Genomic DNA, 12,430 nt, shown 5'->3' on the forward strand with positions numbered 1-12,430 from the left:
GTGAAATATAAAAAGCAAGTGGCAAAAGTGAAATAAATAAATGAATAACTAAATAAATATAGAAATAAATAGATAAACATGGAAATAAATGAATAATTAATTAATTTTGGCATGGAATATCCTGCATATTTGATTTATTTCTAAAATAAAGAAAGTTTTAGCAAAGATATTCTCGTAAAATGTTACAGTAAAATACATATTGAGACAAAATTGCCGAAACCCGGGATCGAACCAGGGACCTTTAGATCTTCAGTCTAACGCTCTCCCAACTGAGCTATTTCGGCACATAAATAAGTATGCACATGTTCAAAAGAATGTTGTCAAACTACATATTTTTGCGTTCAAATTATATACAAAATATAAAACAGTTAATACATTAGTATTGCCACGTGCTGTAACTGCTTTGTTTACTGTACAATAAAAAAAAAACAGAACGCGTCAACATATTAAGCCGACCAGTACTGAAAATAACTGTGCAATACGTATTTACACGTACAGTATGCTATTTACAACCAGCATCTACTCTTTTCTAAGAGACTATAACCATGAGTCTCTGTGGCGCAATCGGTTAGCGCGTTCGGCTGTTAACCGAAAGGTTGGTGGTTCAAGCCCACCCAGGGACGGAGTGGTGTTTTTTTCTTATGTGAATATTATATATTTTAAAATAGTCATATTGTTGTTTGGATATTGGGGAATTAAGTTTATTTTAATTTTAAGACGGTTAAGCGTTTATTCTTGGCATCTTTTCGGATCTTTCTTTAGGAACAAAAAAGGGAGGACTGTGTTGTATGTGACACACTTCCAGGAAGCTTTTCCATTCCCTTACCAAGATGGCGGCGCTGGTGGGTAAGTTATGAGCCGAATGCGATGCTATTTGCTTTCAAATGTCAGTCGATAAGACATACAACTCCCAATGGTGCCTATTTAATACATGTTATGGAATTTGAGTATTTTTTTCTTCTTTGAGGCAGCGCAATTTCTGTTTTATTTCATGAAAGTATATAACGTTGTCTCTGACCTTGCACAGTACGTGAATGCGGTCCAGAATCTGGGGGTTACACAACAGTGAGGCCTGGGGTTCGGGTAAACACCGCAGTGCGAATGTAATGTATGTGCGTGTGCTGTCAAATGTCTTGGATAATATTATGCATGCATGGCTTATGAAACATAGCACGGTACAGTTGAAACAGTGCCCCGATAAACACAGATATACAACTTACACAACAGGAGGTGACGTAACAACACAACTTCTGAGTTCGTTTCGACAGGCGTGTAGCTAAACCTGCTACACAGTTGTATGCATACTGATGTCTGTCTGTAGGAGACAAATTAGATGACAGTTTAAAAACAAGTATGTTGGCGTTATCTAAATGCAACTGTCGTCCACTGGTTAAAGTCCAGGGCTTGTCACCAGAAGGTCACCGGTTCAAATCCCACCTCTGCCAGTGACTGACTCACTGTGTGAAACTGAGCAAGTCACTTAACCTCCTTGTGCTCCATCCTGCGGATGAGATGTTAAATCAATGTCCTATTGTAAGTGACTCTGCATATAATGCACAGTCCACAGCCTACCTCTGTAAAGTGCTTTGTGATGGTGGAACACTATGAAAGGCGCTATATAAAAATAAAGATATAATTATATTGATTTCCATTTTGTTAAGTCACACGTTCTGTGCCATTCTTATTTCAGTGACGGGGTCATTTACATCTTTTTTTCTTCATGCTTGTGAATTTGGTGAAGGATAACTAGCTGGTGAGTTTCAGGCATCATGAGAGCTTCCCGTCACATCTCTGCAAGAGAGAGCACTGCAGTCCTGCAAATCAGTTTAGTCGCTAGTTGCATAAAAAAACAACAACCTTGAGTTCAATTTACTCATGTGTTGCTTGAGTTTAAAGCTGCAGTTGATTAAAAACCCTAAAGCATTGAAGTCATTCCCTTAAGCCCCTTTCACACTGGCACTCCTACCCGGGTTCTGGCTACCCGGGTTACAATCCCTCTTCGTGTGAAACCACGTACCTGGGTCATACCTTGACCCGGGTTGAGTGAGACAAAATGCATGACGGCCATTCGAAGCCTATGAAATGACAAACAGCCACACCTGCGTGAAGGTTTCACTTCCGCAAGGAACGTTTCTGTTTGTCCTGTTTAGCCTATTTTTGTTGCTTGTGGCACAGCATGAGCCAGATTGCAGCAGGGATGAAGAAACATTCGCTCTAATCAACATTTGGTCCATCGGTTCAATCCAGAGAAGCTTGGATGGAAGCTTCTGTAACAAGCTGCTTCCAGGGCATTGATACGCGGGTTGTGTACTTGCGTCTGTCACCCAGGTCAGCCCTGCTTTACTAAAAGCAATGTGAGATCACGTAGCCGACCCGCATGACACCGGGTCCTGACCCGGGTAGGTTCCGACCCGGGCAGAGCATGCCAGTGTGAAAGGGGCTAGCATGAGGGAAAATGTATCCTGTTACTTCCACTGGAAGTATTGTATGCAACCTGCTTCTCTTTAGCAGAGACTGTTGGTTGAGATCAGTTGTGGGACATCCCTGGAAGATAACCAATCTTATTTCACACAGAGGTGAAAGACTTATGAGTTCGCTCTCTCTGCAACCTAAGACCCAAAGTAATTCTCCAGGAAATCCTAAATCTCTCTTCTTTTTCATTTCAGTTCCCCGCTTGGCTAGGTTTGGTGCCTTGTCTCTAAGGTAAGAAAAATGAAAACCTGAATATAAAGCTTGGAGGGGAGTGTAGTTTGCAAGTAAATTCTATTAGAAAAAAAAAAACAGATTATGTATTTCTTTTTTTCCTGCTCATTTCCAGTATATTTGACCATGCACTTTCGTGGCTGGTTTCACAGACCATGATCATCACTAATCTTGGACTAACTAATGTTATTTTAGGTAAAGCAGCTCAATACTAGTACTAATCGGTGTCTGTGAAACCAGCCAATAGTGTTTCTAATTCATGGAATGGATGGAACTAGTCTTAAACATTACATTACTACAGAAAGCACATGGTAAAGGGAGTGAGATCGCTTATGGTTTGTTGGAGTAAACTCCATCGTATTCCTTTGAATTTGACACACTTTTTAAACTATTTTTTTCTTCTCAAAAAGAGCCTGTGTCTTAAATTCGAGTTCAGTAGTGATGCGTGAATTAAAATCACCAACAGAATACGTGACTTCCCGAATTCACAAACAGCAATGCGACTGACTGCTGAGAAAAGACGAACAAAACGTTACTGCCCGATCTCGAATCATCCACGACATACAGGCATCCATTTTCAAAGAGGCGTCATTAGCTTCCTGAGGAATTCGAAGAGAAGTATTTACATTTCTAAGAAACAGTACTAGCTTGGACAGATTGGAAATGCTGATCAGACCCCCGTATTTTTCGACATACCAAGCAATACCACAGTTCAGAAAACTGAGAGAAAAAACAGGTGTGAGTAATCACGACTGGAAATGAGAAGCAGCACATAACTGTAATGCTCTGTGTGACAGCAGACGACCGCAAACTGCCTCCATATTGTATCTTTGTAAATACAGATTTATTTGATATTTTATTTTTTTTCCTCAAATTGTGGGTGGGAAATTTGGGCTGCATCTTAATATGTTAAATTTGAAGGAACACGGTAGTTGTAAGTTCTTTTTCTGTAAATGGATGGTGTCCAATACCAATGTGTGGTTAAACGTTGTGAAGTCGTTGGAGATGAGCAGCTCCTTGTGTGGTTTTTTTAATTGGTGTTTTTGTGCTCGCAGGCCCAGCTCAGCACTCGCAATCCAGACTCGGACCCTCAATCAGAGCTCAGTCACTGACAATGGCAACAGGTAAAGAAAACAAGAAAGTGCCTAACCTGGGCTGTGCCCTCTCGCTGTGTTTAGGTCTGCTGTTTTCAACAGGTCAGGACAGGCTCTTACACTGTAAGTTAATACATTGTGTGTCGGGGTGAAATGTCACTTTGCCCAGTTTGAGCAGGGTTCTGCTTTTTGTTCTGTTTAGAGGAAGGTATTTCTAATGAAACGGCGCATATCCAGTAGCAGAATGTTAATGAGTGCATGTGCCGTCCTCCCAGCCTGGTTCCTGCCAGACAGAAGAGCACAGCCGTGGCTGCTAAGAATCCGTCCCTGCCGAGCAGCAAAGGAGAGTACGTCATTACCAAGCTCGATGACCTCGTCAACTGGGCCCGCAGGGTAAGCGCTCAGTAAGGATAGGTCAAACACCAGACAGGCTCCTCCTTAATGATTTACCAGTTCATGACCTACAGAGACCTTACTATCAAGAGCTGATAAGAGGGATTTTGCAGGGGCCTGATTGCTTAAATTCCTGGTCATTTAATCAGTTTACCGAAGACCCGTCCACACAAGCTTAATAATTCAGAATACATTGACGCCATGTGATTGCTGCTCACTGCATTGTGAGTGTGAATAGAGGAGTAATGAGGTTAGTGCCAGTGTCTGATCCTGGAACAGTGCTCAAAGGATCAAGGGTAAGCAGAGCAAGGTAGCAGGCCTGTGTGTGTCTCTGCAGAGCTCGCTGTGGCCCATGACCTTCGGGCTGGCGTGCTGCGCGGTGGAGATGATGCACATGGCCGCTCCGCGCTATGACATGGACCGCTTTGGCGTGGTGTTCCGAGCCAGCCCCCGCCAATCTGACGTCATGATCGTCGCAGGGACCCTCACCAACAAGATGGCCCCCGCCCTGAGGAAGGTACGTCACTGAGGGCTTCTGGGATTCCCTTTCCTAACGTAGAAACCAGGAAACATGCAATGTATTGGGTAGCGTATGAGAAAGCAATGGATTTTCCAGTGGACTGGTTAGTTCTACCTGTACTCCGTTCCACCTGAATCATGCTTGTTTAAAGTTTTATATCAGGTGTAAACGCTGTTTTAGTTGAATTAGGTTTTGCATTTAACTTCTGTCGGTGCCCTCTGGACTTTGAGAAGCGTCTTCCCTCATGAACATTGCTCTCACATCAGTGTTGTTGTGGTGGTCTTGGTTTTCTGTAGGTGTATGACCAGATGCCTGAGCCTCGCTATGTGATTTCCATGGGAAGGTACAAACTTTATTTATTTATTCAAACAGGGAATGCAATTACTGATTGTATTTTGTAATTAATTGAAATTACAATGTAATTGTAGTTGAATCTTGGCACCCCAGGTTCTGTATTTGAACCTGTGATACTTGATTGGTTATTTAGAATAAATAGGGTAAACATGTTGATGTGTAGTTCTGTTACTTTTTAGTATAATTGGAATTACTGCTTCATAATTGTAACTGTAATTGCAATTGAACAGAATATCCTTGTAATTGTAATTTCAGCGCACAATGCTGTTGTAATTGTAATTGATCCCGGTTGTGTTCTGTGTTCTGCTGCCCTTAGCTGTGCCAATGGTGGCGGGTACTACCATTACTCCTACTCTGTGGTGCGAGGCTGTGACCGCATCGTGCCAGTGGACATCTACGTTCCAGGTAAGCGTGACTGGGGTCTCTGTGCTGGGTTCATCTGGGCATGCTACAGGCTGGGCCAAGAATGCATTAGAAGCACTCCTTGTAACAAAGTCCATGTCAGAACGGTGCGCAAGTGTTCATGCCCTGTGGACAAGTCGATGAAAACACTGAACATGTCCTTTGTGAACTTTGTAATCATTTTGCTTGCCAGTTACCAGAGATTAACAACCATTTTTTTGTCACTGGAGTTGCAAGTTTTCCAGACACTGACTGTCTGTCTGTCTCGCTGTCTAGGCTGCCCCCCAACAGCGGAGGCTCTTCTGTATGGCACCCTTCAGCTCCAGAAGAAGATCAAGCGCGAGAAGAGGATGAGGATCTGGTACCGGAAGTGAGGGGACAGTCGGGACCGGAGTTCTACTTTTATTTATGAACGGCTTTGCCACAGGGAGGCGCTGTGTACATTAACTATATTGTCAGTACAACTGTGTTTATTACTGGACATGTGCCAGTCCTGTTGATTAATACATTAAATACGTTATTATAATAATCCATTTTCATTTATTATAGACTATGCACTACACTATTTTTTTTTTTTAATACCATTAAGAGACCAGAGCTCTGAAAAGAAATGACGTGACTACACAAAGTTACAAGAAATAGGAGACTTATGCAACATCTGTACAACCTCTCATGAAGCAATATCTACACACACAGCAACTGCTGTATCTGTTGTTTGTTTGATATAGGGTAAGCCGTTCAAGGCCTTGATGGTTAAGCATGTCGGCAAGCGTGTCTGAAAAAGATCTATACAAAGTGCAACTTTCATTGTGCGAAACCTTATCAAGACTTTAGTTGAGGAGTGCAGGGAAGGTAAATATTTGTTACACCTCCCTGCATGATCTCATTAAGTGGTTGTTTTCTCTCGAATGTACATCTATCACAGGTGCGATTTTAGATGGATCTTGAGGATCGGTGTTCAGATTTTCATCTTAGAATTTCAGTGGTTTGTGATCAGCTGGGCAGGAACGATAAAGGCTTAGTCTGGGGGCATCCTGTCAACTCCATTTCAGGTTGCGTTCAGTGCAAAAACAAACACAGACTTCTAGAAAGTGAGAAAGAAAAGACTCCCACCATTAAACATTTGCACCAGAAATGTGTTTTTTATTATTATTATTTCTTGTAAGTTTCCAAACTGTTTAAGAAAAGTCACAACAGGGTTTGAGGTGTCTTCTAGTGCGTCTCCTTTTCCCTAACAACTGGGATCCATTTATTTTTTAACAGTGGATTGAATTTATTTCAGAAGAAGAATGGCAGTAAATTAATTCACAAGTCTAATGCCTGAGAATTTGTCCTGAGTTACTCTTTGGTTGGTTTCACAGCCCTGGTTAGCACTAACATCAGACTAACTAAGTTAGCAGTAGTCCCAGAGTAGCGTTAGTCTGAGAAACCAGCTGTTAAACTCAACATCCAACAGTTATCACCCCACTGCTGGCCTGGAACTAAGTAACACTAATAAACCCTGTGCAGTTTTGTACAGATTAATGATGGATTAGTTACAGTGGTTGTAAAACGCAGCACAGGTGTTAGAAACATAAGACAGGGTTTAAAAGGGTTGGAATTACTGGTTCACCAGTTACTGTTTAATCAAGCTAGCACTGCATGGGATAACCACACAAATAGGAACATGATCTTACGTTTCGATACCTTGTTTTCTGTGACAGCACAGTTGCTAGTTGGTTTCATATATAGACACGGTGCTGGAGAAGATGCAAATGCAAGATGTGGAACTGCATTACTATACATGATCTGCTGCTGTAGTCATCAAGATCTCTTGAGAGGGTTCTAATGGACCTTCTAGCTCTTATTTTGCAGCTTGCTCATGCGCTTGTTTATAGATGCAACCCCCCACACATAAGCACATGCTCCTGTTTGCGTGGTGACACAGATTTGGCTTGGTTTTGCTGGGCAGGGGAAGAGGGTTTATTGTTTGAGGATGGTGGGGGTGATCATCTTGTGGAAGGAGTAGTATTTGCACTCGGAGGGAGGGGAGATGTCCATCAGGCTGGTGCTTATACTCTCCTTCTTGAAGCCAGCCTCCAGCAGCCGAGGCACCTGCGTCTCCTGAAAGAGGGAGAGGGGTTGAGGCCAGGTTAGGAGGCTTCGTGGAGTACGGATGTATGTTTTAAATACATCTCGTGAACTGCTCATCCAGTTGTGATGGTAGTTCCATTAAAGGAGAAACGACCTCCACTGTAAATATTTCATTTGTATTCCTATCTTATAGATCCTTGTCATTTTTTATACACACCTACCTGTTGTGATGAAGCTTGGGAAGGACATTCCTTAGTAATGAGAGTATCCGAATCTGGGAGGATATGGAGGCTATCCCTCACTCCATGTCAGTGTCCCACTTTGACATGCACAGACTGGGATAGTGACTAATGATTTTCTGCTTTGAATATAAACCCCTCCTAAAAATTTAAAAAAATCTGCAAGCCTATCTAGGCATCTATTCAGTTGATCCAAACGCTGGTGGATCTGAATACAGATACCAGTTAAATCATTTTAAAAACTCTGACAACATCACTTGTGTTTTTATCTAAACGACAGGTTTGGTTCTAATTCAATATTTAACCATTGCCAGTACTCAGATGAAGTGAATAGACCTGCGTAGTTTTTCTGCGCATGTTGCTCTGTTGACTCTAGCTCTGACACACAGTGTGGTGAAGACTTGGAGCCCTGCGTTCTGTGTTTCCCAGAGCTCACCTGGAACATGGTGTCAATGTTGTCGTATTTGGTCTTGAGCAGCTCTCCCCAGGAGGTGAGGTTACAGTAGGTGAGGACACCGCCGGGCTTCAGCAGCCTGTGAGCGTGGCCCTGGGGAGGACACAGACACAAGCAGGCCAGTTAATCATTACATGTCTGCACGTGCAAGTGCTTGCAGTGCACGCACGGTTTTATATGCTTGTCTGTTGACACAAGTTGTTTAAAAAGGGATGCAAACGACCTTGACAAGCAACACTACACAAGTGGGTGGCACTGGATTTCAGTGGCAAAAGCAGGTGCTTTTCTGCAAGTATAAGCTGTTGTAGTTCAATAAAAAAATTCCACAGTAAATAAACATTTTGTTGGTCTCCACTTGCAGGCAGAATTACCATGTCATAACTTTCGTAAACACCTTCACAATGGTGGAAGAACAAAACACCCACAACTGCAGATTGTTATAACAAAGTGTGAAAACGCTAGTACTGTTTGTGAGCACACGTTGCCTCCACGTGGCAGGTTAGGCAAACACCCTTTTCGTTTTAATGCAGTATGCTTTTAGTTATCGTGCTGGCTTCATGTTTTTCAGCAGGGTCCTTTACTGCCGTTCAGGAAAATGAAGGCGGAGGGGCTGGAAAGAGGGCAGCCTTGTTTTTAAAGTCCGAGTCATCAAGTGATAGTTGGGATAGACGGGCAAGGTCAGGGAGGGAGGAAAGATTTGCAGTGAAGGCAGTTCGATAAATAAACACAGGTGTGGAAAGAAAGGAGGGGTGGAGAGACACAGGACATTTCCTGACCTAAACAATTCCATTAGATTGCATCAGGCTCAGAATGAAGATGCAGCAGTAGACATTAAATAATTAAAATATCGCCTTTTTGAATTCCTTTATAGCCTTTATTATACATCAATCTCGTGGGGCTGTGATTTTCGTTATTGCTTTTTAATGCCTTCATTTTAGATTTAATATGTTATTTGATTGCGACATACCTAAACAAAGACTGCAATACAATTACGCACTGCAAAGTTACAATCGTTACCACAGTATGCACGGCGTTCGACGTGGACAAACTGATAAACCTTCATCTGCACAGAACACTTCACATGGACCCCGAGAGGCTGTGGTAGTGTGTTTCTTTGAAGCTGCAGATCTACTGGCTGGCTTCTCACTGTGCTGCGTGCAGCTGACTCTGTCTTATCACATCACCGTTGCTTACTTTACATTTTATTTAGCTAGTGTTTGCACATGGAGGTTCACACTGCCGAGGACATCTGACTCACCTTGATGAAGTTGAACTGGTGTGTGTGCCAGGTGTCTTCAGACAGAGGGTAGGTATCATAAAGAATACCTGAAGAGACAAGAACAGGACAGACTTACACTAGGGTTTCACATAGCTTTTACGATTGATAAAAAAACACTGGGGACTGATTTCCAAAGCATTCTTTCTACAGTCTTAAACCACACTGCAGCTAGAGGTTCATGGTGGCCCTATGCCCTATTGATAGTTTCATGGCAGGTGATTGTATTTCTTTCCCTGAATCAGTTGCTTTTAGGTATATTGGTCCATTATCGTTCCAGTGGGTGTAACAGGAAGTTACCAACTTACCGTCAAAGTGGCCATCAGGCAGGGTTGACACCACATCTTCCCACAATCCTTTGAGAGGGACGATCTGCAACAAAACACATTTCCAGGAAGTTAGGAGTGTGGGGATTTTAACTGTCTAATGATTCTTTTTTTTCCCCCACTTACAACTTTGTTCTAACCATGCCCTTAACTATTAAAGAGCCCCTTCAAATGTAATTTTTATTGCTTTTACATCCCCCTTGCTATTTTAAGGTGTTTGCAACCAATATGAAAAAATAAAGCGGTCTACCTGACTGAGCTGCTTTGTGCTTGACCATGGAATTGTAAGTGCTGGCAAATCATGTGACAATGCTCCCTCTCACCTCTGCCAAACCCCTTCTCTACATTAATATAGACAGACAGTAGTCTGGGCGGCGGACAAGCTCAAAGCAAGTGTAAAGCCAGGTAACAGCAGATTTAGAGAACATTAATATTGGAGCAACAGAACTCAGATGCATAGAATGACTGCACCAAGACAAGAGTGAAATCTGGAGCTCCTGTCTCTTGAAATGGTGCGGTTTGAATTCACAAAAGCCAGCAGTGAATTCTTCGCCTCACCTTGTGTGGCTGGTTCTTCGCCCACTCCTGCAGCCTCTGAAACACTCCATCGTTGCACTCAATGATCCAGTGCTCCTCGATAGGGAACGACTCCACCTTAGTGGCAGCGATAGCCATTCCGAACCCGATCTCCAGCACGCGGCCTCCTGCAACACACGACAAGCAAAGCATGAGCCGCGCGGGGCACTCCAGCGAGAGCTCTCCGCGCAGGGGAGAGAAAAATAGCAGGTGCACGGGATAGAGGTGTGTTTCACAGACTGGACAGCACTGGTATGGATACATAATCCCTCAATGCATTTTCATATGTGAAAGCTGCCTGGTCCTGTTGGAAGTTTCAGACTCAAAGGCCTGGTAAGGAGTTGACAAGTTTAAACACCATACTTGCCAGGCGGGTGTGCCAAGGGTCAACACGCTGCATTGTAAAAATAACCCAGCAGGGCAATACGGAGGGGGCACACTGCAGCAGCTGCAGCTGTCATGCAACAGCTGCTGTCACTAACTCACAGGCATGCATGTTCAGATCAAATTAAATACTGAGAAATTAAGAGTGGCTGCCCTGCACTATACCGTGAAAACATTCCTGCAAAACGTGGTACACCATATAGAACACTAACATCTACTACCAGCAAGCTTGCTAAAGTTTAGTATAGAATTGTGGTAAACTTCAGACAGCTATATTTCGAATGCAGTTGTACTGAACTGTACTTGTAAAGAATAGGCATATCAACAGACTACGGCGCAAAGCACTGAATCTAAACTAAACGTTTACCGTACAGTCCAAATGTTGTACAGACATTAGGGGGGATTAATAAACCCAAGAAATGTAATTAATACAGTGAAAACGTTGCATTGCTAAAGCAATCAGAACACTGCCCCGCTAATTGCATTGAAAGTCGACCCCTACCTTTGGACGCCGCTACCGTGGCGAGCGAGTGCATGTAGGGGGTCTCCCATCGCTCCATGACCGGCTTCCCCATGATCTCGAGGTGTGTATCAGCCTGGTTATACTGGGCATTCGCGTCGGTCCACACCGGCTTGCAGTTCTCGCCCGTGGCGAAGATGGGCTGCGCGGCTTCGGTACTCATGGCTGAGGTTAGGCAGAAAAAAATAATTCCAAAATCAGGTCAATCTTAAACTTCAGGGCGCCGGCGACTGACTGGCCACGACAATCGTGGTGATTGAAAAGAGGGCAGCTAAGAGTATGCCAAGAGTTTTAATAACAGAAAGTGCTGCGCTTGCAAGTTGAAGGCGTACCTCGCGAGGACTGGAACGAGTCGCTCTCAGCTGATTGGATGGAACACGTGGTACCGTCAGGGGGCGTTGCCTCCTTGTGTGTAAACAGCTTGCAAATAGTTTTCCTTCACCTGTTCCCTCCGGCGCACTCAGTGTATAGAAAAATACTAAAACGTTAATACCGATGTCTCGTAGTCAAAACGTGTCATAGAATCGTATTATAGCATTATAACATATAACATTACTTATGGATGAACAGATAATACGACCATAGAGCATAAAATAAGCCTACAAACATTTCCTTCATTATTATTTTCATACAACTTTAATTATTTTTTTTAGAAGAGCGATGCTTACTATACAGCTATCTTTACCTTGTTGAGCGTGTATAAATACACATAATATGAACGTAAAGTACGGTGTTCCATGGGCAGTGAGTATTTTACTGTGTGCAGTAAGCTTATTTCATTCCGTCCATACCAATGTGACCGTGGCACTCAAAGTTTTTACTAATTCAATATTCTCGTTTATGGATTACCCTATGGAAATGATTGTCACCTTAACAAAGTGAAACTCTGAGGTCATTTTAAACCTGATCATGTACCACGTGCTATATGTTGCGTTGCTAATAGTAATACAGTATAACTTTTTGACTACATGAGGACTTGTGTGGCATATTTTATTGTGGCATATATGCCTCAAATGTATTTTAAGAAGAAACGGTTTGAACAACCTTGTGTGTTTAAGGGATTAAAAACGGCCTTGTTCTCTGTTTAAATTATAATTATATCGAGAATCCCTAATT

The 12,430-nt window shown here is 42.8% G+C and overlaps 2 protein-coding genes and 2 non-coding genes across 4 annotated transcripts; 2 read left to right on the top strand and 2 right to left on the bottom strand.

Annotated features, from left to right (window-relative positions):
- Positions 1-211: 211 nt before the first annotated feature.
- Positions 212-284, bottom strand: trnaf-gaa (transfer RNA phenylalanine (anticodon GAA)). The gene has a single exon. It is a non-coding gene; the product is annotated as a tRNA-Phe (tRNA).
- Positions 285-549: 265 nt separating this feature from the next.
- Positions 550-623, top strand: trnan-guu (transfer RNA asparagine (anticodon GUU)). Its single transcript has one exon. It is a non-coding gene; the product is annotated as a tRNA-Asn (tRNA).
- A 120-nt stretch (positions 624-743) lies between these two features.
- On the top strand, positions 744-5,995 carry LOC117966393 (NADH dehydrogenase [ubiquinone] iron-sulfur protein 7, mitochondrial-like). Its single transcript, XM_034912368.2, has 8 exons — positions 744-846; positions 2,667-2,703; positions 3,759-3,827; positions 4,073-4,190; positions 4,528-4,707; positions 5,007-5,053; positions 5,381-5,469; positions 5,743-5,995. Exons 1-8 carry the CDS (start codon positions 831-833, stop codon positions 5,838-5,840), a joined length of 654 nt encoding a protein of 217 aa, XP_034768259.1. The 5' UTR covers positions 744-830; the 3' UTR covers positions 5,841-5,995.
- A 1,055-nt stretch (positions 5,996-7,050) lies between these two features.
- On the bottom strand, positions 7,051-11,601 carry LOC117966392 (guanidinoacetate N-methyltransferase). The gene is made up of 6 exons (XM_034912367.2): positions 11,297-11,601; positions 10,393-10,538; positions 9,817-9,880; positions 9,491-9,558; positions 8,215-8,325; positions 7,051-7,569 (listed from the first exon to the last, which is right to left on the bottom strand). The coding sequence occupies exons 1-6, from the start codon at positions 11,475-11,477 to the stop codon at positions 7,429-7,431; spliced, it is 711 nt and encodes a 236-aa protein (XP_034768258.1). The 5' UTR covers positions 11,478-11,601; the 3' UTR covers positions 7,051-7,428.
- Positions 11,602-12,430: the final 829 nt, after the last annotated feature.

The sequence above is a fragment of the Acipenser ruthenus genome, chromosome 47 (genome assembly GCF_902713425.1).
Source record: "Acipenser ruthenus chromosome 47, fAciRut3.2 maternal haplotype, whole genome shotgun sequence".
Lineage (NCBI taxonomy): Eukaryota > Metazoa > Chordata > Actinopteri > Acipenseriformes > Acipenseridae > Acipenser > Acipenser ruthenus.

Bases quoted from the DNA above. Each gene is read 5' to 3' on its own strand.
- LOC117966393 (XM_034912368.2), top strand. The intron at 4,708-5,006 runs GTACGTCACTGA...GGTTTTCTGTAG, and splicing joins TGGCCCCCGCCCTGAGGAAG to GTGTATGACCAGATGCCTGA. The intron at 5,470-5,742 runs GTAAGCGTGACT...CTCGCTGTCTAG, and splicing joins AGTGGACATCTACGTTCCAG to GCTGCCCCCCAACAGCGGAG.
- LOC117966392 (XM_034912367.2), bottom strand. From the start codon at position 11,477: ATGAGTACCGAAGCCGCGCAGCCCATCTTCGCCACGGGCGAGAACTGC. The intron at 9,559-9,816 runs GTAAGTTGGTAA...TTGTCTCTTCAG, and splicing joins GCCTGATGGCCACTTTGACG to GTATTCTTTATGATACCTAC. The intron at 7,570-8,214 runs GTGAGCTCTGGG...TCCCTCTTTCAG, and splicing joins ACATTGACACCATGTTCCAG to GAGACGCAGGTGCCTCGGCT.